Here is a 26,660-nt window from a genome sequence, read left to right as displayed (position 1 = left end):
AGGGGAGGGGGTGGTTTGGGTGGGAAGGGACAAATTGACCAGGGAGTTACGGAGGGAGCGGTCTCAGCGGAAAGCCGAAAGGGGAGGAGTTGGGAAGATGTGGCCAGTGGTGGGATCCCGTTGGAGGAAGCAAAAGTGTTGGAGGATTATCTGTTGTGTGTGAGGGCTGGTAGGGTGGAAGGTAAGGACAAGGGGGACTCTGCCCTTGTTACGAGTGGGGGGATGTGGAGTGAGAGCAGAGTTGCGGGGTATAGAAGAGACCCTGTGAGAGCCTCATCTATAGTCGAAGAGGGGAACCCCCGTTCCCTAAAGAATGAGGACATCTCCGATGCCCTGGTTTAGAACACCTCATCCTGGGTGCAGATGCGGCATAGACGGAGGAATTGGGAGTGGGGGGGATAGAGACAGGAAGCAGGATGGGAAGAAGTGTAGTCCAGATAGTCATGGGAGTCAGTGGGTTTATAGTAGCTATCGGTCAGTAGTCAGATAGAGAGTGCAGCCAAGAAACAGTTGGCTAGGTTAATTTTTCTCTCTTCTACCTCGCCCTTCCATGTCTGTTTAGTGTAAATCCTCGCACTGGTTTGATAATTCAGAGTTCAACAAACTCCAAGAGACATCCTGCCGGTCTCCATGCTGTGTACTTCAGGATCCTCGCAGAATAGACATTGCTTAAGGAGCAGAAGTTTTGCTTTGATATCGTAGGCAGCCTGCGTTCACAGCATTTTTATATATGTACTACTTGCACATGCACTGGTTGCCCACTGGAGTCATGAGTAATGTTATTTTATTTGATAATAACTGGTTTGTTTAGAAGCCTCAAGTTAGGCCATAACTCTTGAGCATATGTCATGTGTCTTAATATTTAAAGAACTCCACAGTGCTCAAAACATCTGAATACTTTTTACAACAAATAGTAACATTCAAACAACAATTAACCTGAAAGTAGCTGTTTATCTTTGTAGAGGACGCTGTGGTCATGTTTGAGGCAGAGAAGGAGAAAGAGCAGGAGTGAGTCCTTCCTTCTGTTGAACTGCACTCAGGTGCTGGATTATTGAGCTTTAAAATGCCATGGTTGTGTCAAAGCACTGTTGTATGATAATTGATAATGATGATCCTGGTTGCCCTACACACTTCTGGTAGGTGTTAATTGTCCATGTAATAACTCTCTTTAATATTGATGCCGCAACTCTACCCACTTTTCAGAAGCCGTGTAGAATTGATTCAGCCCCTTCATCATATTTTCAGGAAAGGTCTGAGCTGCAGAACCAATTTTTGCACTCTATCCAGTCCATTCCATTCCTTGGAAGGTATTTCTTTTGAAGGCAAATCTTAGAAACAGCATAACCAATTAAACCTACATGTTAACACTTTTATTTGCTGTCATATAGACTTGTCTTAGCCCTATTGTATTTAATCCATTCCATAACATCTCAACACTACACCCGAGGGGCACAATTGCAGTGAATTGTTGTTATCCACCAAGTGATTTTAATATAAAATGAAAATAATCTTGTATATTTGTGGGGACGCTCTGTAATAGTAAAATCTATAACAATGAAGGGAGATAAAAAATAAGGCAATGCAACTGTTGGTTGTAGAAGTCAATTTTGTTTTAAGATGGAGATGGCAGCAATACATTAAACCGACTGTTCTTTAACTGTTGCCAATGACAGCTTAATGCCGAGGCCAGAGTGAATTCTTTACCGTGGAAGAGGACTCCAAACTTCATGCAGTACTTAAACAGAATTTTTTTCTTCTAACCTTATCCTAATAGACATCCTTAATGTGTATTGTTAGAAGATCTGTTTATTCAGCATTAATGGAGCTTTTCTGAATCACTGCATCTCAACATCGTAAAGATCTCAAATTCCGTGACAACTAGTATTGATTTATGAGATTTTTCTCCATTAGGTACGTTTATGAGCTCTCAAATTTTGAATGTCTGATTTTCTGTAGGGTTACAAGACTAAAGTTCTAGAACATATTGTATATTGAATTATTTTGAGAATGTTTAGTTGGCTTTAGTTCTGAGTATAAAATATCTTTCTCTTTTCATTTGTAGTTTTCCCTCCAGTTTCCTCCCCTCTCCCCCCCCCCCCCCCCGTTTACAAATGTAAAACCTGAACAACATCTTGAAATCAGACTTTTTTCCGTGATGATATTTTCTCACTTAATCATTGAACTATTTCATAAGTGTAGCTTGATTTAATATTTTAAATGTTAAAAATTCCACCAAAAAGTCTGAAGATAATTTTTTCAATGCATCACAAGGATAGGTAGAAAAGAGACAAAGTGCTGGAGTAACTCAGTAGGCCAGGCAGCATCTCTGGAGAACATGGATAGGTGACGTTTCAGAGTCGGGACCCTTTTTTAGTGTGACAGTTTTAGTTGGCAAAAATACACATGGACATGTTTGTCAACTATAAAACATAAAGAAAAGCTGAAGGAATTTCACAAATTGGAGATAGCCCAAAGATGTTGACACTGAAACTTTGCCCAACTGTAACACTGCTTTGAATAAAGCCATATGACCATATGGCCACAAAATGACCGAGTAAGTTAAAGAATAGTAAATTTCAAGATTTTTTTATTGGCAATATTCAACAGTTCAGTTTAATTTCCTGTGAAATTGATTTCCTGAGAATTCCTGGCAGTATATTTACTATATGACAAATAAAGTTACAATACGTCCACTGGGGTTTGAACTTGTTACTATTATTTCAGAATTTCATGGGAATTTTGCATACTATATATTTTGTGATATATCAGCCTCCATCTTAATCCATGGGTACGTTCCAATCGGTATTTAAATATTGTGTTTAGAGTTAGAAACAAAAACATTGCTTTATTATTTTCTTCCTGCCATATTCTTTAAATTTATTGATTTATTTTATAGCTAGCTTTATAATATCAGTTTTGTTCTGTTGCATGTACTCTTCAGAAATCAAGAAGTAGTAATAGATGTTGGTAGAGGGGAAATTTAAACAAGAGCTCACACTGTATGGGCAGAAATCTTTGCGGCCCGGGCATGTTACTTTGTAGTCTTGAAGAAAGGTCCCGACTTGGAATGTCATCAGTTCGTTTCCTTCCACAGATGCTGCCTAACCCTCTGAATTCCTTCAGCAATTTGTTTTTTACTTTGCTGCACCGTTGGCTTAACTTTGGCTAATGTCTGAAGTTATTTTCAATCGACTATACTGTGCAGCCTTGAAATAATGTACCTTGTTGTATCCCAGTTTTGGCATACTCTGGGTATTATCATGTCTTATAAGATGGAAATTAAATAAATGTTAGTTTACTTACAATACAGTTTTAAACATGGGTGTTAAGGTTTTAAGGATAAGTGGGAAATCTTTTAGGACCGAGATGAGAAAAACATATTTCACACAGAGAGTGGTGAATCTCTGGCATTCTCTACCACAGAAGGTAGGTGAGGCCAGTTCATTGGCTATATTTATGAGGGAGTTAGATGTGGCCCTTGTGGCTAAAGGTATCAGGGGGTATGGAGAAAAGGCAGGTACAGGATACTGAGTTGGATGATCAGCCATGATCATATTGAATGGCGGTGCAGGCTCGAAGGGCCGAATGGCCTACTCCTGCACCTATTTTCTATGTTTTTATGTCCACCAATACCCACATATTTATAGCTGCACTGTACATAATATTGAAAGTCTATTTCCTTTCTCTTTGCCTTCGGTTGTACTTGTGTATAGTTTTATTGTTTTCATGTATGGTATGATTTGCCTGGATAGCATACAAAACAAAGTTTTTCACAGCGTCTTGATACATGTGAAAATAATAAACTAATCCATCCAATTACAACGGATTAAGTGGAGACATGACCTTTAAAGTAATGAAATGACCAAATCGAATTAAACCAAGCAAGTAATTTTAACGAACAACTGACCATAGGAATAGCAGCGATAAGGCCCATATTTTGTAGGAGGTGTTGAAGTGACAAGATTGTTGTTGAAGAAATCTGCCTGCTGGGATTCAGCTAGTTTTTTTGCCTCTGTTCTGATGTTAGCTGCTGTCAACTATTGGATCAAAGGGATCACGTGTGTGCAACAAAAATACTATTATCTGAATGGCTGAGCACAATCACATTTGAAGACACCTTACATATGGCAAAGGACAAAGACTAACAGGTTTTTTAAATAGTATTTGAAACGTTGATGCATGCACCTACAATTAAATAAATAGTTGTTCTTAAAATAAACAATTAAACATAATTTATTTACCTGAAAGCAGTACAGGCTATGTGCATAAATCCAATCAATTTGCTAAGCAATAATAATAATTTGCTAAATTTTGTCAATTTGCTTATTGGCATAATTATGCCTATGGAGGAGAAATGTCAATTAAATTGACCTTTTAACTTAATGAACAAATACTTTTTGGGGGTTATTACAACAGAACAATTTGGTTACACGGAGACAGAAGAGGAGGGGAAAAATCAGTGTGAAGGTAAGGGGGTTGGGGCAAGAGCTAACATTTAACAGGTGAGGAGAGGTGGGCTGTGATTGACGGAGGTAGGCAGGACCTGAGTATGATGGAATTCAATGGGAAATGAATATGAAGTGTGGGACCATATAAGGGAGATGGCCAGGTAGATGGAAGAGGGGGGGGGGTGGGAGGAGGGGGTGGGAGGCAGGCATGGGTGACATTTTTGCTCTGGCCCTTCTTCAGACACGAGAAGGATCTCGATCCTAAATGTTGCTGTTCATTCCCTCCACAGATGCTGCCTGACACGCAGAGTTACTCCAGCATCTTGTGTTTTACTTGAAATTATTTGACTTTTCTGAATTTAGAAGTTTCGGTACAACTCCTGTTCTCTCCTTGCTGTACGTTCAAAGAGCAACGTGTTCTTTTACCGACAATATAGAAAACAGATTCTTATTCTTAGCTTGGATTTAATTCCATGTTTAGTGGTATTTCTATGGAAGTCTAACCAAAGGAGCTAATTTTGCAATTCCACTAGCTCCCTTCATGTCTTATATATTAAACAAATTTACTACCAGTGTCCTTGATATGTAAAGGACTACATTACTTCCTAATTTTGTCTACTTTCTTATGTATCACTATATGTCCTTCCAAGTTATTATAATTTTCATCCTTATAACATGACCATGTTTCTGATTTTTTTTCCCCACCATTAGAATTCCTTAGGGTTTTTATAGCTTTCAGTTTTTGTCTTATTTTTAATACTACAGAAGTTGCAGAACCTCAATACAGAATTGAAAATATAATTTCAGATCCTACAGCTGTTGTCCTAAAAGAAGCCACCAAGAAAGGTACAAATGATACTTCTTATTTTGCACCCCACCCCCATTCTTTCCTACACCCTATGTCAAACTACCTTCTAATTCATTTTATTTCACTTTTTGCTTTAGTAAATCAATACGATGGATCTTGATAGCCATTTATCATGGACTGTAGATACTGTGCACTGTTCCAACAACTTTGAAGCTAAATACAAAGTTGTGCAAATAAAATAAAAAAGAAATAATTCTTGATATTGGGTGGCATAACTAGCACTATGTGGCTGTGTGTGGCTTTGTTTGCTTTCGTAATTCAATACTGTGGATCACATATCTGCCATATGTCTTGGTAATAAAATGTTCTTATGCATATTGAAATTAACTACAAGGGTGGAAATTACCTCCTTTCTCGGCAGTGTGTAGTCTTTTGGGTATCATGACCTATTCGTAGTTTTAGTAAAGCTATGAGACCTGTTGGATAAAAGTGGAGATGTGTTGTACCTCTTTTATGCCATTTGACTGGATTGTGTTATTTCTTTGGGTTTATTTTATTTATCAAGATCATAGTTATTGTTATCTTGATTGGAAGTTTAATTTATTATTATTGAGGTTATGATCTCATTGCATTGTAATATATGCACTTAAAATAAATATTCCACATTATCTTGTGGATTGCCTGTATATCTGCAACCATGAAGCCCTGTTGCAGTTGTAAATAAAAAAAGTGAAGGCAACAGAAGCTGACTTTTGCTGGCCGTATGGATTGTTGAACGCAGATACTGGCCTTGATTGGGAGATCATTTTCCTAATGTAATTAAGATTCCTTTTTGCAAATGAATGTTTAGGACCATATTGCAATTTACTCTTTTAAAATCTAATTTTAAGGCAAATATCTCTGTGTCAGATTGAAGACATTTCTTTAATGTTAAATATTTGACAGATGGATGTTGGAACTAGGGAGAAAGTAACATAAATACCCAACCCAAGTTATTCCTTGTGCTTTTGATTTTGTATTATTACTATTTCAAACTGACGTTATTAACAATTCATCAGATAGATATTATTACATTGTTTTAAATTGTATTTCCAAAAGTATTGAAATATTATTTTAAATTTTTTTAACTAATGGGATTATATTGAAAACATGCAGATCAAATCTCGGTAGGGTAGCTGAGAAATTCCTTTTGTATCTATTTTATTAATTCTATGTAGCATTGTCTCTCCTTAACCGCATTTAAAAGACCCATAAAGGTTATCTGAACATCTACATTAGAGTTCCATGAGAATAGAGTAAGGACTGCCTTGACAAAGTCAATGGACATGCTTCTCGGAAGTCTTGTAAGGAAAATGGAATTGTGTAAAAATCTGTTTGGATGGGAATGATGAGCCCTTCTACATCTCTTTCCATATGATTAACTCGCTCTCTGCCATGTCACTGATAACTGTGGGCTATCTTCACGCCACCTTGTGAGAAAAGAGATGGATGTAAGCATTTCCCCATTGGAAGTCAGTTGGGAGTGCAAAAAGGTTGTTGAAGATCAAAGGAAGCCTCATTCTTAAATGTTTTAGGTTGAATATTTTCCCCGGCTCTTAAATGGCCTGGAATTGGGAGCAGTTTTACTCATCCTGGATGAAACCCATTTCATCATTGCAGGACTTCTGCTTTTTACATTCTAAAAGGGAATGTCTAGGCTAATCTTCTTTAAATCAAAATGTTTCTGAAATCCTAATTCTCCTTCTATGGTCCCTTTTGTGATATTACCTTCTTGTCATTTATTGGTAACTTCCTTGCCATTGTCTTCTGACATTCAGAACCAGTATCACTACAATTGGGAGGTGACAGTGGAAATTGGCTATCATTTATAACTATGGATATGGTCAATTACCATTAACCCTGAGGTGATTCCAGTTGTCCGTCCAGCACACAAGATTCCCCGTGCTATGCGGGACCGTGTTCAAAGTGAACTCAACAGACTGGTGTCTAGGTGTGATTGTTCCCGTCGGAAAGGGTTTCCACCATGGTTGTGGCAATGTAGAAGAATAAGGCCGAAATACGGATTTGTATCAATACTAAGGACTTAAACACAGCCATTAAACAACCTCACTATCCCATGCACAATGTGGACGAGATTGCAGCGCGGATGGCTGAGGCAACTGTATTCACTGTTCTAGATGCCAAGAGTTCATTCTGGCAGATTTCGCTGGAACACAACTCCTCCAAGTTAACCACCTTCAGCACACTGTTCGGGCACTACAGATTTCCTCGCATGCCATTTGGCATAAGCTCTGCTAGTGAAGTATTTCAACAAGCTATGGAGCAGTTGTTTGCAGGTAACCCATGCTCCATTGTAGTGGGTGACATCCTCGTTGCTGGATGAACTGTCGAAGAACACGATGCTAATCGGACAAAGGTCCTGGATCGCGCCAAGGCCATTAACCTCAAGCTAAACCCTCAAAAATGCAAATTCAGGGTAAGTGAGGTGAAATACATAGGCCATGTGTTCACTAAGGACGGCCTAAAAACTGATCCGGCATAAGCCAGTGCCATCAACGAGCTCACAGCACCCACAGACGTGCTCGGTCTGCAGAGATTCCTTGGCATGGTTAACTACTTGAGCAAATTTATTCCAGACTAAAGTGAAATATGAGCCCCGTTGCGCCAGCTAACACACAAAGACACTGCTTGGACCCGGCACGAGCAACAACACTCTTCGTTCGACACTCTTAAGCAGCAGATGTCTTGTGCTCCTACTCTCGCTTATTTTGATCCTGAACGACTGGTCACACTGACTTGTGACGCTTCACAACACGGACTGGGCACAGCATGTCTTCAAAATGACGGTAGCAGCATTAAGCCTGTTGCCTATCTCTGGAATTCTCAGCCACAGAAGGTAGTTGAGGCCCGTTCATTGGCTATATTTAACAGGGAGTTAGATGTGGCCCTTGTGGCTAAAGGGATCAGGGGGTATGGAGAGAAGGTACAGGATACTGAGTTGGATGATCAGCCATGATCATTGAATGGCGGTGCAGGCTTGAAGGGCCGAATGGCCTACTCCTGCACCTATTTTCTATGTTTCTATGCCTCGCGCACTATGACTGACACAGAACAAAGCTGTGCCCAAATTGAGAAAGAGCTGCTGGCTCTTGTTTTCGCCTGCAATAAATTTGACGACTTTATCTTCGGACATACGGTAACGATTGAAACTGACCACCAATCTCTGATGAGCAGCTTTAACAAACCGATTCATGCCTCCCCAGGGCGCCTACAGCGGATGCTGCTGCAACTTCAAAAATCTGACATTGATCTGACCTACAAACATGGTAAGGATATGCACCTGGCTGACACTCTCGCGTGCACCCCGGAAGGCCTGTGAGGGTCCATCCTCGCTGGATGATGACTTTATCGTAATGACCGTGTCTTTTATTCCCTCGTCATGTGTGGAGGACTTGGTTGCCCACACTGCTGCTGACAGTACTTTACGGTCGTTCGCCTTCGTCATTAAGTGCAGCTGGCCAGACAAACACTACAACGTTCCGCTGCCAGTTCGCCCTTTCTTTGCCGTCCGCGATGAGCTAGTGTTGCAAGATGGCATTATTGTGAAAGGACGCAAGGCTGTGGGCCCCGCTTCGTTGCACAGCAAGTATTTTACGCTGTCCATACAGGCCACCCAGGCGCTGAAGCCACCGTCCTACGGGCAAGAAACAGGTTTTACTGGCCTGGCATGGCCGATTACATCACCGAGAATGTGGTGTCCTGTGCAGTGTGCAACAGCTTGGCACCTCATCAACAAAAGCAACCACTTCTTTCACATCCGGCTCCTGCCCTCCCGTGGTCTACGTGGCAACCAACATATTTGAATGGCATGGCAAGCAGAACCTGGTACTTGTCGATTCATATTCTGGATGGTTTGACATTGATTTTCTTAGCAGCCCCACTTCTCGCAGGGTAGTTTCGAAGCTTGCTCACCATTTTGCAGACCACGGAGCTCCGTGCATACTGTTATCTGATAACGGCAGTCAATTTACCAGCCAACACTTCAAGGAGTTTGCTGCAAGAAGGTTTTCGCCACATCACCAGCAGCCCTGAATATCCACAGTCGAATGGGCTAGCTGAGCGGGCTGTCAAGAGTGCCAAACAGCTCATGGAATGTTCGTACAGAGCTAATACCGACGTGTTCCTGGATCTACTCAACTTATGCAACATCTCCCGCGACCCCATTTTGGGTTCACCTGCTCAACGTTTATTGTTATGGCAGACCCGAGCCACGGTGCCTGTGGTGGATCAGGCATTGATCCCACAGGTGGTTCCACCATCAGAAGTCCAGTCCAGGTTACAACAAAAGCGTGACATTCAAAAACAGTGGTATGACAAAACAAGTAGGCCACTGCCACCATTAACCAAGGGGCAGGTGGTTTGTTTGCAAACTGACAAAGGCCATGACCGTATCGGTGTTATTTCTGGAACTGCTTCTGAGCCACGCTCATATCTGGTCAGTGCCGATGGCAGCACCTACAGGTGTAAAAGACAACATATCCTGCCTGTGAATGAGCCAGCTCCACCTCCGTATTATCCAGACCGTACAAGTGTACTTCCGTCCGTGTCCAGCGGCATTGATCCGCCTACAGCAGCACAACAACCCACTTCTGGAACGGCTGCTTTGCCAGTGGCGACGCCCCCTCCGCCTGTGCCACAGTCCCCTGTTTCATCATCGGGAATGCTGGTTCAATCTCCGTCACCTGTGAAGCCACCGGCTCTATCCTCGGTGGGGAAAAATGGAGATGGCCTTTATTGCACACGTGCTGGTCATGTTTGCAAGCCCACCGTGAAGTACCTGGGCTATGTTTGACTTTCCTCCAGCTTATTATCAACTGCTCTGCATGCCTTATTTAGTCAATGGTTTTGTACTGACATTTAATCCTTTAAGAGGGAGGATGTAGATCAGTGTCACTCCTGTTATGAGTCATACTTTGTAGCTATGCCCATTAGTTTAACAGACAGTTTCTCTGCCCTTTTTCCCTCACTTTTGGAGTTACGTGCTAAGATGAAGTTACCTATGCTGTAACGTTAATAAAGTCTTTGGATCTTAATCACTGTGCGTGACTTAAGTTATTTCAACAGCAGAAGCTCAACAATAAAGAGCATCACCAGAGAAGACACCCAGCAACTTGTGATGTCCAGACTTCATGCAAAGGATATGCAACAAAATGCTAAACATGACTACTTTCATTTACATGACACTGCTGTGTCCCAAACATTATGGTGCCCTGAAATGGGGGGACTGTATAAACACTGTTGTAATTTCTACATGGTGAAACCAAAATTAATAAAATCTGACAATGTGCACTTTAACCACGTGTGTTTTTTTCAAGTTCAAGTTCAAGTTCAAGTTCAAGTTAGTTTATTGTCATGTGTCCCTGTATAGGACAATGAAATTCTTGCTTTGCTTAAGCACACAGAAAATAGTAGGCAGTTACTACAAAACAGATAAATGTGTCCATATACCATGATATAAATATATACACACATGAATAAATAAACTGATAGTGCAAATAACAGAAAGTGGTTGGTAATAATCAGAGTTTTGTCCGAGCCAGGTTTAATAGCCTGATGGCTGAGGGGAAGTAACTATTCCTGAACCTGGTTGTTGCAGTCTTCAGGCTCCTGTACCTTCTACCTGAAGGTAGCAGGGAGATGAGTGTGTGGCCCGGATGGTGTGGGTCTTTCATGATACTGCCAGCCTTTTTGAGGCAGCGACTGCGATAGATCCCCTCGATGGAAGGAAGGTCAGAGCCGATGATGGACTGGGCAGTGTTTACTACTTTTTGTAGTCTTTTCCTTTCCAGGGCGCTCAAATTGCCGAACCAAGCCACGATGCAACCGGTCAGCATGCTCTCGACTGTGCACCTGTAGAAATTAGAGAGAGTCTTCCTTGACAATCCGACTCTCCGTAATCTTCTCAGGAAGTAGAGGCGCTGATGTGCTTTTTTGATGATTGCATTAGTGTTCTCGGACCAGGAAAGATCTTCAGAGATGTGCACGCCCAGGAATTTGAAGCTCTTGACCCTTTCAACCATCGACCCGTTGATATAAATGGGGCTGTGGGTCCCCCTCCTACTCCTTCCAAAGTCCACAATCAGTTCCTTGGTTTTGCTGGTGTTGAGGGCCAGGTTATTGCGCTGGCACCATATGGACAGTTGCTCGATCTCTCTTCTGTACTCTGACTCATCCCCATCAGTGATACGCCCCACAATAGTGGTGTCGTCAGCGAACTTGATGATGGAGTTCGCACTGTGGTTCGCTACGCAGTCATGGGTATAGAGTGAGTACAGCAGGGGGCTGAGCACGCAGCCTTGAGGTGCTCCCGTGCTGATTGTTATTGAGGCTGACACATTTCCACCAATACGAACAGACTGTGGTCTGTGGACGAGGAAGTCGAGGATCCAGTTGCAGAGGGATGCGCAGAGACCCAGTTCTGCGAGTTTGGTAACCAGTTTGGAGGGGATGATTGTGTTAAATGCCGAGCTGTAATCAATGAATAACAGCCTGACATATGAGTTTTTGTTGTCCAAGTGGTCCAGTGCGGAGTGGAGGGCCAGCGAGATCGCATCCACCGTTGATCTGTTGTGGCGGTACGCGAACTGCAGTGGGTCCAGGTTTTTGTCGATGTAGGAGTTGATTTGCTCCATGATCAACCTCTCAAAGCACTTCATCACCACCGCCGTTAGTGCCACTGGTCGATAGTCATTGAGGCATGTCACCTTACTCTTCTTGGGCACCGGTATAATTGATGCCCTTTTAAAGCAGGTGGGGACCTCAGACCTCAGAAGTGAGAGATTGAAAATGTCCGTAAAAACTCCCGCCAGTTGGTCCGCACAGGTTTTTAGAACACGGCCGGGTATACCATCAGGACCAGGTGCTTTTCGGGGGTTCACCCCTCTGAAGGATTTCCTGACATCGGCCTCTGTGACTGAGACTGAAATGCCATCGCAGCGAATGGGGGATCGGGAAGGCACATCAGTATTCTCCCTGTCAAAGCGTGCGTAATAAAATCTGACAATGTGCACTTTAACCACGTGTGTTTTTTTCAATTACAAATCTCAAATTGTGGAGTACAAAGGGAAAAAAAAAAATGATGGGTCTTTGTCCCAAACATTATGGAGGGCACTGTGGATTCGTAGAGCGCTTCAGCCAAGAAACAGGCTCTTTGGCCCATCTAATCCATGCCAACTGGGTATTTTGGTCTATTTCCATGTGTCTGTATTTGCCCTATATCCCTCTGAAACCTTCATCCGTATATATACATTACTATATTTTGAAATTACAGCATTATCCATCACCTGTGACACCTCTGGTATATTTCTCAAATGTCTAGTTGCAACAGGAATCTATGTACAAAGGTTTCAATAAATACGGTTGTAAATGTTAACAATTTGCATTTTACAGTTGAAATAAATTATTATGTATTTTCTCACTTTTTAAAGCATATGGCTTCTGTAAAATGCTTTAGCTGGGCATAGCTACGTTATCCATAAGATGTCTTACACAAAAATTGTTTGGTGGATCAGTTTCAGCTTCATTTACATATTGCTGTTCTCTTCATGATATAGTTGAAGAATTATTGGGTTTGCTTTTAATATTATGATTTACGTTAATAATTGAATTAAATATTAATGGAATCTTGTTTTTCAGAACATCATGCATTTTTGATAGAGATCTTTGCTCCACTACGGTGCATACTAGTGTGAATTGGGAATAAAAGGATGAAAGAATGATCATCTATATTCTGTTTCACAATTGTGCTTTGTAATTATTGAATTGTTTGTCCTACAATTTTATATTTTCATGAATAGAACAACTAAATTACATTTATGGATGGCACAAAAAAAGAAACTTTGTATCTTTTAACGTACATGTGGCAGTCCTTGTTTCCTTCATCTGTGTCAAATGAGTATTTCTTCTGTCCTAATGCACATTCTTTTCTGTAATCAGATGTTGAGTGAATACTGTCATCATGTGTCAGTGTTTTGAATGACTACCTTCAAAGAGATTGACAAGAATATCACAAGAAATGCTCTGTGTGAACAGGAAGGAGTGCTTGGATCCAGGTGGTGACAGCTCTTAGTATAAACACTTTTTTGGCCTAATACGTTTTGTACATGTATTCCTAGAGTTACAAGTGCCTGGAGGTAACTTTGAGCTTTTTTGTTTCCCTCTGTGTGTGTGTGGTCTGATAACTCCCCTACAAAAATAAATTTGTCTAATACGATTGGAACATTTTTATTAATGATTTCAAACAAATCAGAATAGTGCTCTGAAGTTTGTGCTTTGCTCCATGTCCCAGGATAATTACAATCCCGTGATTGTGGAAATAAATCATTATTCCAGCAACATTTTCCAGGCTTGGTAAGGGGGGTGATGGTTGGAGGGAGGTGGGAAATCAGTATGAATTTTGTTGAGTGTGAGCTGTCAGAGGGCTTCCAGTGTTTTGAATGAACTGGATGTTGACCTAGCATCGATGGAGGTAGTATCAGTGGTGGGTGCCCTGAAATATTTTTTTAAAGATTTGTATTTATTAAGCAACTTTCACGTTCCTTTTGAAAATGCCCGAAAATACATTTGGATGTACTTCTCTGGCTATATATAGTCATTGTCAGGTATTGTAGGAAATGTTGTGGCCGTTCTGTGCACAACAATATCTTACAGTTAAGACATTGTTTTAATTTTGATTGAGAGATAAATATTTACCAAACTACTGGAGCAAACTCCTTCCCTTGAAAATAGTACCAAAGGATATTTTACATGGCTTAATCTGAAAAGTGCCATCTGTTACAGCAACACTAAAACAAATTAGTTAAATAGATATTGGGGTGCTGATTATAATCAGAATTTTTCCTTGCAAATATTTTTCAAAAGCAATGGTTAGTCTTTCCCATAAATCTGTCTACCTTATAATTTTTCCAATTTCCAAATAAACGTTGATTTTGTTCGGGTAAACTGAAAGGGAATAGATGAAGACAATGCAAAATACTTACAACACCCTATTCCTTGTGTAATGTTTTCTTTGAAATAAATGTACTGATTAGCTTAATACGCATTGACTGATGTGTAGGAAGGAACTGCAGATGCTGGTTTAAACAGAAGATAGACACAAAATGCTGGAGTAACTTAGCGGGACAGGCAGCATCTCTGGAGAGAAGGAATGGGTGATGTTTCGGGTGGAGACCCTTATTCAGACTGAAAACTGAAAAAGGGTCTTGACCAGAAACGTCATTCATTAACTGATGTTTTGAGTAAAAGCACCAGCAAATAACAATGCTAAAAAGCATAAAATGGCATTCCATTCAAAAAAAATGAGTGACGTGGTTATTCACATGACATGTGAAAACCATTAATATCCAATGAGTTGTCCTATCTTTTACATGAGTTGTAATATCAGTTGCAGTTTATGTATTGATTACAGATGTTACATTTTTAAGAAATCACTGTACAACCTTGCATCTAGCCCCTCGGCTTTAAGTAGTGCATCTCTATTCATTTGAAATAAGTGATCGACTGATTTTAAAGGGTAAATGCAGATAAATGGTACATTTATTTTCCTTTATTTTGTTTTGAATTAATTTTAGTAAGTTTTAGGTATTTTAAGTTTTTGACATTTACTTTTTAACCCAATTCATGTGAACTGTTTTTAAATGTATGTGATGATGTGAGATATTTTAAGATTGTTTATGTTCATAAGTGATCGGAGCAGATTAGGCCATTCGGCCCATCAAGTCTACTCTGCCATTGAATCATGGCTGACGTATCTCTCCCTCCTAACCCCATTCTCCTGCCTTCTCCCCATAACCTCTGATACCCGTACTTACCAAGGTTCAAAGCTCTTTGATAGCAATGGGTTGTCATAAAGCCATTAGGATGCACCATTGTTGTGCCATGAGTTCCACCTTGGGACTAATCACTGATTGTGTTTCATGCTCTGGTGCAGGAGCTTGACATTAAGTTTGACATTGGTATTGAAGAGCTGTAAAAGATAAGTTGAGTCTGCCATGTTATTTTTATATTGCACTTAACGTTCAGATGGACTCTGATTCTCAACACTAATAAATGTCAAACAATATTGGACAATGTAATTAATGTCCCAAATTACCTCTGTACCATGATGCTGATCTAGTACTGACATTGTGGTGTTGAGCTAAAATACATGATACCTGATTACGAAAAGATTCTGATGGCTTTCGGTTTGCCCATCGATCCATCCCTAGTACTTTTCTGGATATTGTAAAGCTTGGTACTCCTGTCAATGGAAAGATATGACTCTTGCAGCACAATAACAATGAACATTTGAGTTTTGTATCATTAACATAGATTTTGGGACTTGAGTTGAGAATTTTAGAGATTTGTTAACTCTGAAACTTTCTATATTGTGAGGATTCAATCTTTTCTAATTTGTACTGGATATTTGGATTAGGGACATTGCACAAGTAATAATTTTGTGGCAGGGACGATCTGCGTTAATATTAAATGCCAGTGGTCCAGAACTCCCTGTTCAATATGTCGGATCCATTTAGTTCTGCTGGCTTTTACCTGTTTAACTGTGCAGAAGTTTGGGACTTTTGAGAATAGGTAGAAGAGTTGAATTTTTACGCAACTATTCGCTACTTTGGTGACAAATGTGTTTTGCTCTTCGACTTTACCTAGAGTCAAATGGGGAGTAACATTTTCATTGATGTTGCAGCACAGGCTAGAGAATATGTCCACTGACTGCTGACGCATGTCCAATGGTTCATTAAATTCAAATGGAAAGATGATTTTGGTCATGTGATCTTGGAACAAAGTCACTTTGTATTTATTTGAGAATGGAGTCACATATTTACTTTGAAAAGTTTTGTTGCTTTTAAATGTTTTGCTTCTTAACTTTTTTGTTTGGAATGTTTGTGAATGCCTCTGAGAAAAAAGTTCTTTGATAGCTTTGAAAGCTGGTCAAGTTTGGCCGATCAAGCATTGACACGGTCTCAACTGGCTTTCATGTGATTCTGGTGGCAGTGTTTACCTGCTAAGGTTGAAAAGGCCTTGTGCTGTGCAAGGCCTCACTAATCCACTCAAAGCTGTCTTTCCTGAAAAATTATACCTGGGATTCAATCTAAATAATAGCAAATTTCAGGCACAGAGGACTGGCTGTGGATCAGTGGAAGCTATGACTTGCTGCACTGCATGGAACATGAGGGACTAGCACCTACAGCTCCTCAGCTACAAATTTCTATAATTCTTTCACAAATTTTCTCTTCTTGGTATATCTCAACTAATATCCCTTTCATTTTTAAGTATAAATATTGCTGAACATCTGCTCTATTGATTTGTTTAGCTGACACCCTGTTGTAATATCGATTTTGTAATAATATAGTTTTTGTGTTTGGGAATGTCAGCATTTTATTTTCAGATAGGTTTCTTGAATTAATTCTTCACATTTATCTATGGCCCATTGTATTGCACTCAGTCATTTCTATAATTTTGTATCTTTGAAGTTTATTTATGTAGTGCGCTGAAACGATGGAATAACACACATAAATTGTAATACTCTGGGAATCTATGGAACTGTGTAAAATGTATCATGTTGCTAATTTGCAAGTTTGATTAATGGCGATGCTGTGTAAAAATATAGTAACATTTGTCTAGTCAAGAATATAATAATATGTAAAAGGCTGGGAATTGGAAGTTGGAATTTACATTGAAGAGTGAGAAAGGGCCTGTTTAAATTCCGCTTGGTGATTTTAGTTAATACTAGCAAACTATCATATCCTTTTAGTAATTTATCTCACTGTTAACTTGGTAAAAGTGTCTGAGAATGATTGTGCATGCACAATCTTGAATAATGATTTAGCGGTAAATTCTTTGTCATATATGAATTGAGGTATGCCAGAAACTATTTAGAGCCATAGGGTGATACAGTGTGGAAACAGGCCCTTCAGCCCAACCTGCCCACACCGGCATACAATGTCTCAGCAACACTAGTCCACTTGCTTGCGCTTGGTCCATATCCCTCCAAACCTGTCCGATCCATAGGTACACAAAATTGCTGGGGAAACTCAGCGGGTGCAGCAGCATCTATGGAGCGAAGGAAATAGGCGACGTTTCGGGCCGAAACCCTTCTGTCCGATCCATATATCTGTCTAACTGTTTCTTAAACGATGGGATAGTCCCAGCCTCAACTACCTCCTCTGGCATCTTGTTCCATACACCCACCATTCTTTGTGTGAAAAAGTTACCCCTCTGATTGCTGAACATCTATTAAATCGTTTCCCCTTCACCTTAAACCTATGTCCTCAGGTCCTCGATTCACCTACTCTGGGCAAGAGACTCTGCATCTACCCAATCTATTCCTCTCATGATTTTATACACCTCTATATGATCAACCCAACCTCCTGCACTCCAATGAATAGAGTCCCAGCCTAAGCAACCACTCCCTATAGCTCAGACCCTCTAGTCCTGGCAACATCCTTGTAAATCTTTGTGTCTTTTCCAGCTTGATAACATCTTTCCTATCATGTAGATGCTTTTGATGGAGGGCTTGGGTCCACCACCCTCTGTAGCATCTTGCATTCCAAGTGTGCGTTGGAATTGCCATAATCCAACCAGTCAAGATACTTTCTACGGTAAACCTGTTAAAAATTGTTAGTGCATTCGGAGACATATCAGATATCTTTTGCACAGTCTTCTTACTCTATAAGATCATCCCATCCTCCTGCGCTCCAATGAATAGAGTCCTAACCTACGCAACCTCTCCCTATAGCTCACACCCTCTAGACCTAGCAACACCCTTGTAAATCTTTTCTGAACCTTTTCAAGCTTGACAATAACTTTCCTATAACATGGTGCCCAGAATAGAACACAATATTCTAAACGGTGTCTACCCAACATCTTATACAACTGCAATATGACCTCCCAACTTCGATACTCAATACTCGGACTGATGAAGGATAAAGTGCCAAAAGCCTTTTTGACTACCTTATCTGCCTGTGACTCGACCTTCAGGGAACCATGCACCTGTACTCCTAGATCCCTCTGCTCTACAACACTACCCAGAGGCCTACCATTTACTATGTAAGTGCTGCCCATGTTCGATGTTCCAAAATGTAACACCTCACACTTTTCTGTATTAAATTCCATCAACCATTCCCCCGCCCACCTGGCCAATCAATCCAGATCCTGCTGCGATCTTTCACAACCATCTTCACTATCTTCAAAACCACTCACTTTTGTAGCATTAGCAAACTTGCTAATCTTGCCCTGTATGTTCTCATCCGAATCATTGATGTAAATGATGAACAGTAACGGGCCCAGCACTGAATCCTGAGGCACACCACTAGTCACAGGCATCCAGTCCAAGAAGCAACCTTCACCCTCTGCTTCCTTCCATAGAGCCACTTTGCTATCCATTCAGCTATCTCTCGTTGGATCCCATACGATCTAACCTTCCAGAGCAGCCTACCATGCGGAACCTTGTCGAATGCCTTACTGAAGTCCATGTGCATTACATCTACAGCTCTGCCCTCATCAACGTTATTTGGTCACGTCTTCAAAAAAAATCAATCAGATTTGTGGGACACGACCTCCCACGTACAAAACCATGCTGACTATCCCTAATCAGCCCTTGCCTATCCAAATGCCTGTATAACCTATCCCTCAGAATATTCTCTAGTAACTTTCCAACTACAGATGTTAAGCTCACCAGCCTATAGTTCCCAGCTTTTTCCCTGCAGGCCTTCTTGAAAAGAGGCACAACATTTGCCACCCTCCAATCTTCCAGCACCTCTCCTGTATTTAAGGACGACTCGTAAATTTCAACTAGCGTTTCGGCAGTTTCCCGCAATGTCCTTGGATATATCTGATCAGGCCATTGAGTACAGAATATTGGTAAGAAAACAATTCGTTGAAAATTATGGAAATGATTGGAAACCTTGAAGAGAAACTGGAAATGGGCTCAGAATAAATAATACTAATATCAAGTTACTAATTTATCATAGCTGGCAGTAAACCTGTCAGAAAATATGTTTGTTTAATTGTCTGTTTGTTTTCTGTTTTTTTTTTCTAGAATATGATCGACTGGGATTTCTGCTGAAGCTTGATTCCAGAATGTAAGTATTGTTTAAATAAAATAACTTGATCGCAGTAATATTTTGGGTGTTAAACCCCATATTCGGATTAGAGTATTTTATCCACTGACAGTAAGTGCCAGAGAATTGCAGGCTGGACAAACAGTCTGATATTGTATTTTGTATTTCCTTAACACAATTGAATAGTGTTGCATGAACAACCGCGGACACTGAGACATTAGATTATGCATATTGGATTTTCTGTACATATTTTAGGTTGCATCTGTTGAGAATCAAATATAACGATTAGATTCTCATTATTTAGTGCTGACGGGCTTTATAGGTGGTAGGTTGATTAAGGTGCTTTTATTGATCATTAGAAAGAAAAGCAGTTAACATGTCTGAGACTCTTTGGCAGAACAGAGAGAGAAAGGGAAAAAAAAAGTTTGCCTAGGTCGTGGTCAAGGTGGGTGGAACAAAAATAATTTCTCTGATAATTTACGCGATAAATACTTTAAATATTAAAGTCCAGTCATCACAAAGGGCATTTATTTCAACCCACACAATGTTGCTATTTTACCTTGATTGGCATGGATGAAAATGGGCTGAAAACCATGTTGCCGTGCTAGCTCTATGACTGTATGACCCAGGTGACATGTTGCCAGAAGTTGGTAGAAGCAGATAGGATGGCAATGTTTAAGAGGCATTCAGACCGACACATAAACTGGCAGGGATTAGAGGGATACGGACCACTTTGCAGACAGATGGGATCAGTTTAATTTGGCATCTTTTTCAGTGCACACATTGTGGGCCCAAACCCTTGTCCATGTAATGTACTTTTTTTAATGTTCCTTGTCCCTACTTCAGCCGCTTTACTTTTTTCCCCTCAATGAAGGTTGTCGAAGGAACATTTGTATGATCACCAGTGTAAAGGATATTCGCATTGGGAATGAAGAGGGTGACTGTTCAAAGCACTCTTTTTGGTGTTCACTTCTGTCCATCATCCAGCAGTGGCAGTTGTTCAGGAATTGAAGTCCAGCTGAATTTCTTTGTCCTCTTTAGCTTCTGGTTATTTAGATTAGCATGACCATTCAACTCCTGCTGAGAACTGCTAACTCAGCATGGAATCTTGAGGTTGAGCTTGAAATCTCCCGCTTCTCCTTAACCTATTCTGTCTATTTTCCCAATGAACTGTGGGGAAGCCCTGACAAAACCACTTCTGATATTTTTCTCAGAACAGATGTTTGTGTGAAGTGCATGATTAATATATTTACCTTTATTGCCTTTGTCTGCTTATTTTGTGTCAGTGTTCTTTCTTATTAATCTGGAAATGTTCCTGCCTGAGTACAGTCACAGCTGTTAAAATGTCAAATTTGTACTGCCTGACATGCTCCAGCTGCCTGCTCCAGATTTTTTCATCTTATGAACCTAAGTTCTTTTTGGTGTGAGTACTTGCTTTAATTCTCATAATAGTGAAGAATTATTGAGCAAATAGAGAAGAGAGTCCAGATATGATTTCTGTTAAAATTTTCAAGCTCTCTATGTTAATAAATGCATATTAGCCGTGATTATGATATTAAGGGAAAATTAATGGGGAAATGGAATAATATACTTCTCTTGGGTGAATGGCCTAGGTAATAGAGCCAGGCTTTTAAGGATTGAAGAAAAGAAACACTTCTTTTCATGGAATTTTGAAACACTTTTTCAGTTAAGAATTTATGTTCTCAGAAGTTAGTTTTAAATCTTTGATATATTTTTTGTGAAACGAAGGTAGCAAAGGATGTTGGATGAAGACAGGTTGTAGATCAGCCATGACAGAACAAGCACAAAGGAGATTATTTCCTTGTGTTCAGTGCACTATGATTGCTGAAAATTTATTTGTTTTGTATTGTAAGAAGTTATTAACATTGTGGAATCTGTCTCTTTCAGTAAAATAATTTGAAATGAATAGTTTAAGTGATCATCTCTTTGCTTTGTGTAGATTTAAGGAATGTTGATAGGCCAAATACCTGGGTAAACCTTTTAGCCATAGTTTCAAACTATTGCCATTCATACTCCACCTTACTGAGATATCAGATTATCAGAGCTACTCTGGAGGATTCAGTAAAGATAAGTCTTTGAAACCTTGTATTTATTTGGAAGATAAGGGTGTGATTTTCATTTGTTGTTTTGCGAACTAGTGCAAATATAGCTATTTATAAATTGGAAGTGTGTTAATTACCTGAAGCACCCTATTTGCAAGACTCTCTGTAGTTTCAGGTACTGATTTGGATGGGTACAGGGATCTCTAATCATCTGAGCAAGAAAGCAAATGTTTAATAAAACAGTTTTTTAGCGGTATGGCTTAAGGAAGTGATGGAATAGGTCCTTGAAAACAATTGAAGCAGGAGTGGTCTTTACAAGAAAGTGGGTGCTAATATGTGATTAAATTCAGTGTGTGGACAGCGGTTAAAGCAAGTGATGAAGCTGTTTAAGATGCTCAAAACGTTTTCGCATTTGCATCTTCAGCCTATTAGCTCAATGTGCTGGAATTCCCTCCCGAATTTCCTTGGCTCCTCTGCAACCCTGATAATTAGACATTGTGTCATTCTTTCTAAATGTACTCTTTTTCTCTCATCTGCCATTTCGTGATTATGCCATTAGTAATAATCTTGAGATTTTCTCACATGAAAGCTGCTATATAAGATTAAGTAATTCTTGAATCCTAGATCAACAAATATTAAATCTGTTTTGCACAGATCTAAATAAAGATAGATTAGCTATCCGATTATTCATGTAATTTTAATTAACTGCACAACTGATTTGCATTACCCTGGACTTTTTATATAAAATTATATCGAGTGTGGAAATAAATGTAATGATAGATGCTAAGTGTCTTTTACCTCTGACTGTTGAATCTAGAATTCAGTGTGTCAGGCAGCAACTGGAGAGAAATGGATAGATAAAACTTTAGATTGGTACTCTTCTTCAGTCAGATAAATTACATAGAAAATAGGTGCAGGAGGAGGCCATTCGGCCCTTCGAGCCAGCACCGCCATTCATTGTGATCGTGGCTGATCGTGCCAAATCAATAACCAGTGCCTGCCCTCTCCCCATATCCCTTGATTCCACTAGAGCTCTATCTAACTATCTCTTAAATCCATCCAGTGATTTGGCCTCCACTGCCCTCTGTGGCAGGGAATTCCACAAATTCCCAACTCTCTGGGTGAAAACGTTTTTTCTCACCTCAGTCTTAAATGGCCTCCCCTTTATTCTAAGACTGTGGCCCCTGGTTCTGGACTCGCCCAACATTGGGAACATTTTTCCAGCATCTAGCTTGTCCAGTCCTTTTATAATCTTACATGTTTCTATAAGATAACCCCTCATCCTTCTAAACTCCAGTGAATACATGCCTAGTCTTTTCAATATTTCCTCATATGACAGTCCCGCCATCCCAGGAATCAATCTCGTGAACCCACGCTGGACTGCCTAAATCACAAGGATGTCCTTCCTCAAATTAGGAGACCAAAACTGTACACAATACTCCAGATGTGGTCTTACCAGAGCCCTATACAACTGCAGAAGAACCTCTTTACTCCTATACTGAAATCCTCTTGTTATGAAGGCCAATATTCCATTAGCTTTCTTCACTGCCTGCTGTACCTGGTGTACAAGGACACCCAGATCTCACTTCACTTCCCCCTTACCTAACCTAACCCCAGATAATAATCTGCCCCCTTGTTTTTGCCACCAAAGTGGATAACCTCACATTTATCTATATTATACTGCATCTGCCACACACCTGCTGACTCACTCAACCTGTCCAGGTCACCCTGCAACCTCCTAACATCCTCTTCACAGTTCACACTGCCACCCAGCTTTGTGTCATCCACAAACTTGCTAGTGTTGCTCCTAATTCCCTCTTCCAAATCATTAATATATATGGTAAACAGTTGCGGCCCAAACACCGAGACTTGCGGCACTCCACTCGCCACTGCCTGCCATTCTGAAAAGGATCCGTTCACCCCTACTCTTTGCTTCCTGTCTGCCAACCAATTTTCTATCCATGTCAACACCCTACCCCCAATACCATGTGCTCTAATTTTAGTCACCAGTCTCCCGTGCGGGACCTTATCAAAGGCTTTCTGAAAGTCTAGACACACTACATCCACTGGCTCCCCTTCATCCATTTTACTTGTCACATCTTCAAAAAATTCCAGATAATTAGTCAAGCATAATTTCCCTTTCATAAATCCATGTTGACTTGAACTAATCCTTTCACTGCTATCCAAATGCCCCATTATTACTTATTTAATAATTGACTCCAGTATCTTTCCCACCACCGAAGTCAGGCTAACTGGTCGGTAATTCCCTGTTTTCTTTCTCGCTCCTTTCTTGATAAGTGGGATAACATTAGCTATCCTCCAATCCACAGGAACTGATCCTGAATCTATTGAACATTGGAAAATGATCACCAATGCGTCCACTATTTCTAGAGCCACCTCCCTGAGGACCCTGGGATGCAGACCATCAGGCCCAGGGGATTTATCATCCTTCAGTCCCATTAGCCTACCCAATACTATTTCTCGCCTAATGAAAATTTCTTTCAGTTCCTCTACCCCCTTAGATCCTCTGTCCTCCAGTACATCTGGGAGATTGTTTGTGTCTTCTTTAGTGAAGACAGATCCGAAGTACCTGTTCAACTCTTCTGCCATTTCCTTGTTACCCATAATAATTTCACCCGTGTCTGCCTTCAAGGGACCCACATTTGACTTTGCTACTCTTTTTCCCTTAACATATCTAAAGAAGCTTTTACTGTCCTTCTTTATGTTCCTAGCCAGCTTCCCCTCGTACTTCATCTTTTCAGCCAGTATTGCCCGTTTTGTTTCCTTCTGTTGTCCTATGAAAGTTTCCCAATCCTCTGGCTTCCGGCTACTCTTTGCTGTTATACATCTTTTCTTTTAATTTTATTCTATCCCTAACTTCTCTTGTGAGCCACGGTTGCCTCCTACTCCCCTTAGAATCGTTCTTCCTTTTTGGAATGAAATGATCCTGCGTCTTACGTATTATGCCCAGAAATTCCTGCCATTGCTGTTCCACCATCATTCCTGCTAGGATCCCTTTCCAGTCTACCTTGGCCAGCTCCTCTCTCATGCCTTCATAATCCCCTTTGTTTTGTTCAACTGCATCACTGCCACTTCCGATTTAACCTTCTCCTTCTCAAATTGCAGGTTAAAACTAATCATATTATGATCACTACCTCCAAGCGGTTCCTTTACCTCGAGTTCTCTTATCAAATCTGGTTCATTGGACAACACTAAATCCAGAATTGCCTTTTCTCTGGTCGGCTCTATTACAAGCTGCTCTAAGAATCCATCTCGGAGGCATTCTACAAACTCTCTTTCTTGGGGTCCTGAACCAACCTGATTTTCCCAGTCTACCTGCATATTGAAATCCCCCATCACTACAGTGGCATTACCTTTGTTACATGCCAGTTTTAACTCCTGCTGCAACTTACACCCTGCATCCGGGCTACTATTTGGGGGTCTGTAGATAACACTAGTGTCTTCTTGCCTTTACAATTCCTCAACTCAATCCACAGTAATTCTACCTCGTCAGTCCCTATGTCTTCCTTCGCAAGGGACTGAATTCCATCACTCACCAGCAGAGCTACCCCCCCTCCTCTGCCCACCTGCCTGTCCTTTCTATAGGATGTATAACCCTGAATATTAAGTTCCCAGGCCCGATCCTCCTGCAGCCACATCTCAGTAATCCCCACAATGCCATATCTACCAACCTCTAACTGAGCCTCAAGCTCGTCTACTTTACTTCTTATACTTCGCGCATTCTTATACAATACTTTTAAATCCTTACGCATCTCACCTTTCACATCGATCCCTAATACACTTGGCCATTTTCTCCTATCCATTTGTGAGCTTTCTTTCCCGTTAATTGTGGGATCATTAACTATCCCTTTACTCTTTTTCCCTTTAACTCCGTCCTTGACTATCCCATTGGACACCCCTCCCCTTATTTTGTTTAAAACCACCCGTGTAGCAGTGGCAAACCTGCCTGCCAGAATGCTGGTCCCTCACCTGTTAAGGTGCAATCTGTCCCTTTTGTACAGTTCCCCCTTACTCCAAAACAGATCCCAGTGGTCTATGAATCTAAATCCCTGCCCCCTGCACCAGTTCCTCAGCCACACATTCAGATCCCGTATCTCCCTGTTCCTGTCACCAGCACAAGGAACTGGAAGCAAACCGGAGATAACCACCCTGGAGGTCCTGCTTTTCAGCATTTTTCCGAGCTCTCTAAATTCATGCTGCAGAATATTCATCCCCTTCTTTCCAGCATCGTTTGTGCTGACATGCACTACCACTTGCACCTGTTCACGTTCGCCCTTGAGGATTTTCTGCACTCTGTCCGTGACATCCTGGATCCTGGCACCAGGGAGGCAGCACACCATCCTCGAATCCCGTCTGTTGCCGCAGAAAACCCTGTCCGTACCTCTCACAAGGGAGTCTCCAACTACCACGGCATTGCCTGGCGTCGGCCTCTTTGATTTTAATGGCTCAACAGCACTTTTTGCTTCGCAAGCTAGTCCGCCGCTGAGTGTGTTAACGTCCTCTGTCCCGACAACTTCTAAGTGGGTGAACCTGTTCTCAAGAGGTACAACACTCGGGGACCTTTGCATTCCATGTTTCCTTCCCTTTCTCACTGTCACCCACCTTCTCTCTTCCAGTACCTTAGGTGCAAAATCTTACTGTAGGACTTGTCGAGGAACGACACAGTTTCTCGGACGAACCTGAGGTCATCCACTTGCTTCTCCAGTTCCCCAACATAGTCCTTCAGGAGCTGTACCTGGATGCACTTCTCACATTTGTAGCAGCCAGAGGATCAGTCTGAAGAAGATAAATCTTTTCATTTCCCTCCACAGATGCTGTTCTTTTGCAATCTTTTGTCTCAAATCTAAAATTTAGGTAACAATTTCAAGATAATGAGTTAGCCTTTTAGGCCTCAGCTCATTACTTGGACTGAAGATTTGGGATTTCTGTTCCCCAGAGGGCAAAGGATGTTTAGTCATTGGATATGTTTAAGGCACTAATAAATAGTATTTTGGGAATCTGGGATTATGGAGAGTAGACAAGAATATGATCTTGAGTTAGAGAATTAGTCCTGGTTTTAAAATGGCAGAGGAGGCTGTTTTCCATGATTTATTTTGTCAATTTATCTTTTACAAGTATTTGAACAATATAAATGCAGGTTTCTGCATACACTGATATAACAGCCAATTGGTTATTGACAGGTATAAAATAGTGATTGCAATATGTA

General features: G+C 40.8%; 1 protein-coding gene across 6 annotated transcripts in view; it reads left to right on the top strand.

Annotated features, from left to right (window-relative positions):
• The window catches only part of st3gal3 (ST3 beta-galactoside alpha-2,3-sialyltransferase 3), a 378,440-nt gene that overhangs the window by 147,857 nt on the left and 203,923 nt on the right, over window positions 1-26,660 (top strand). For all 6 annotated transcript variants that reach the window (XM_033028810.1, XM_033028812.1, XM_033028811.1 and 3 more), the window contains exon 3: window positions 19,349-19,391. In XM_033028810.1, the coding sequence (XP_032884701.1) occupies window positions 19,349-19,391 (43 nt within the window). The remainder of the gene's footprint in view (window positions 1-19,348; window positions 19,392-26,660) is intronic.

Source organism: Amblyraja radiata, chromosome 10, assembly GCF_010909765.2.
Source record: "Amblyraja radiata isolate CabotCenter1 chromosome 10, sAmbRad1.1.pri, whole genome shotgun sequence".
NCBI lineage: Eukaryota > Metazoa > Chordata > Chondrichthyes > Rajiformes > Rajidae > Amblyraja > Amblyraja radiata.
The sequence above is the reverse complement of the archived record's forward strand: the minus strand, read 5'-3'. Positions and strand labels throughout refer to the sequence as shown.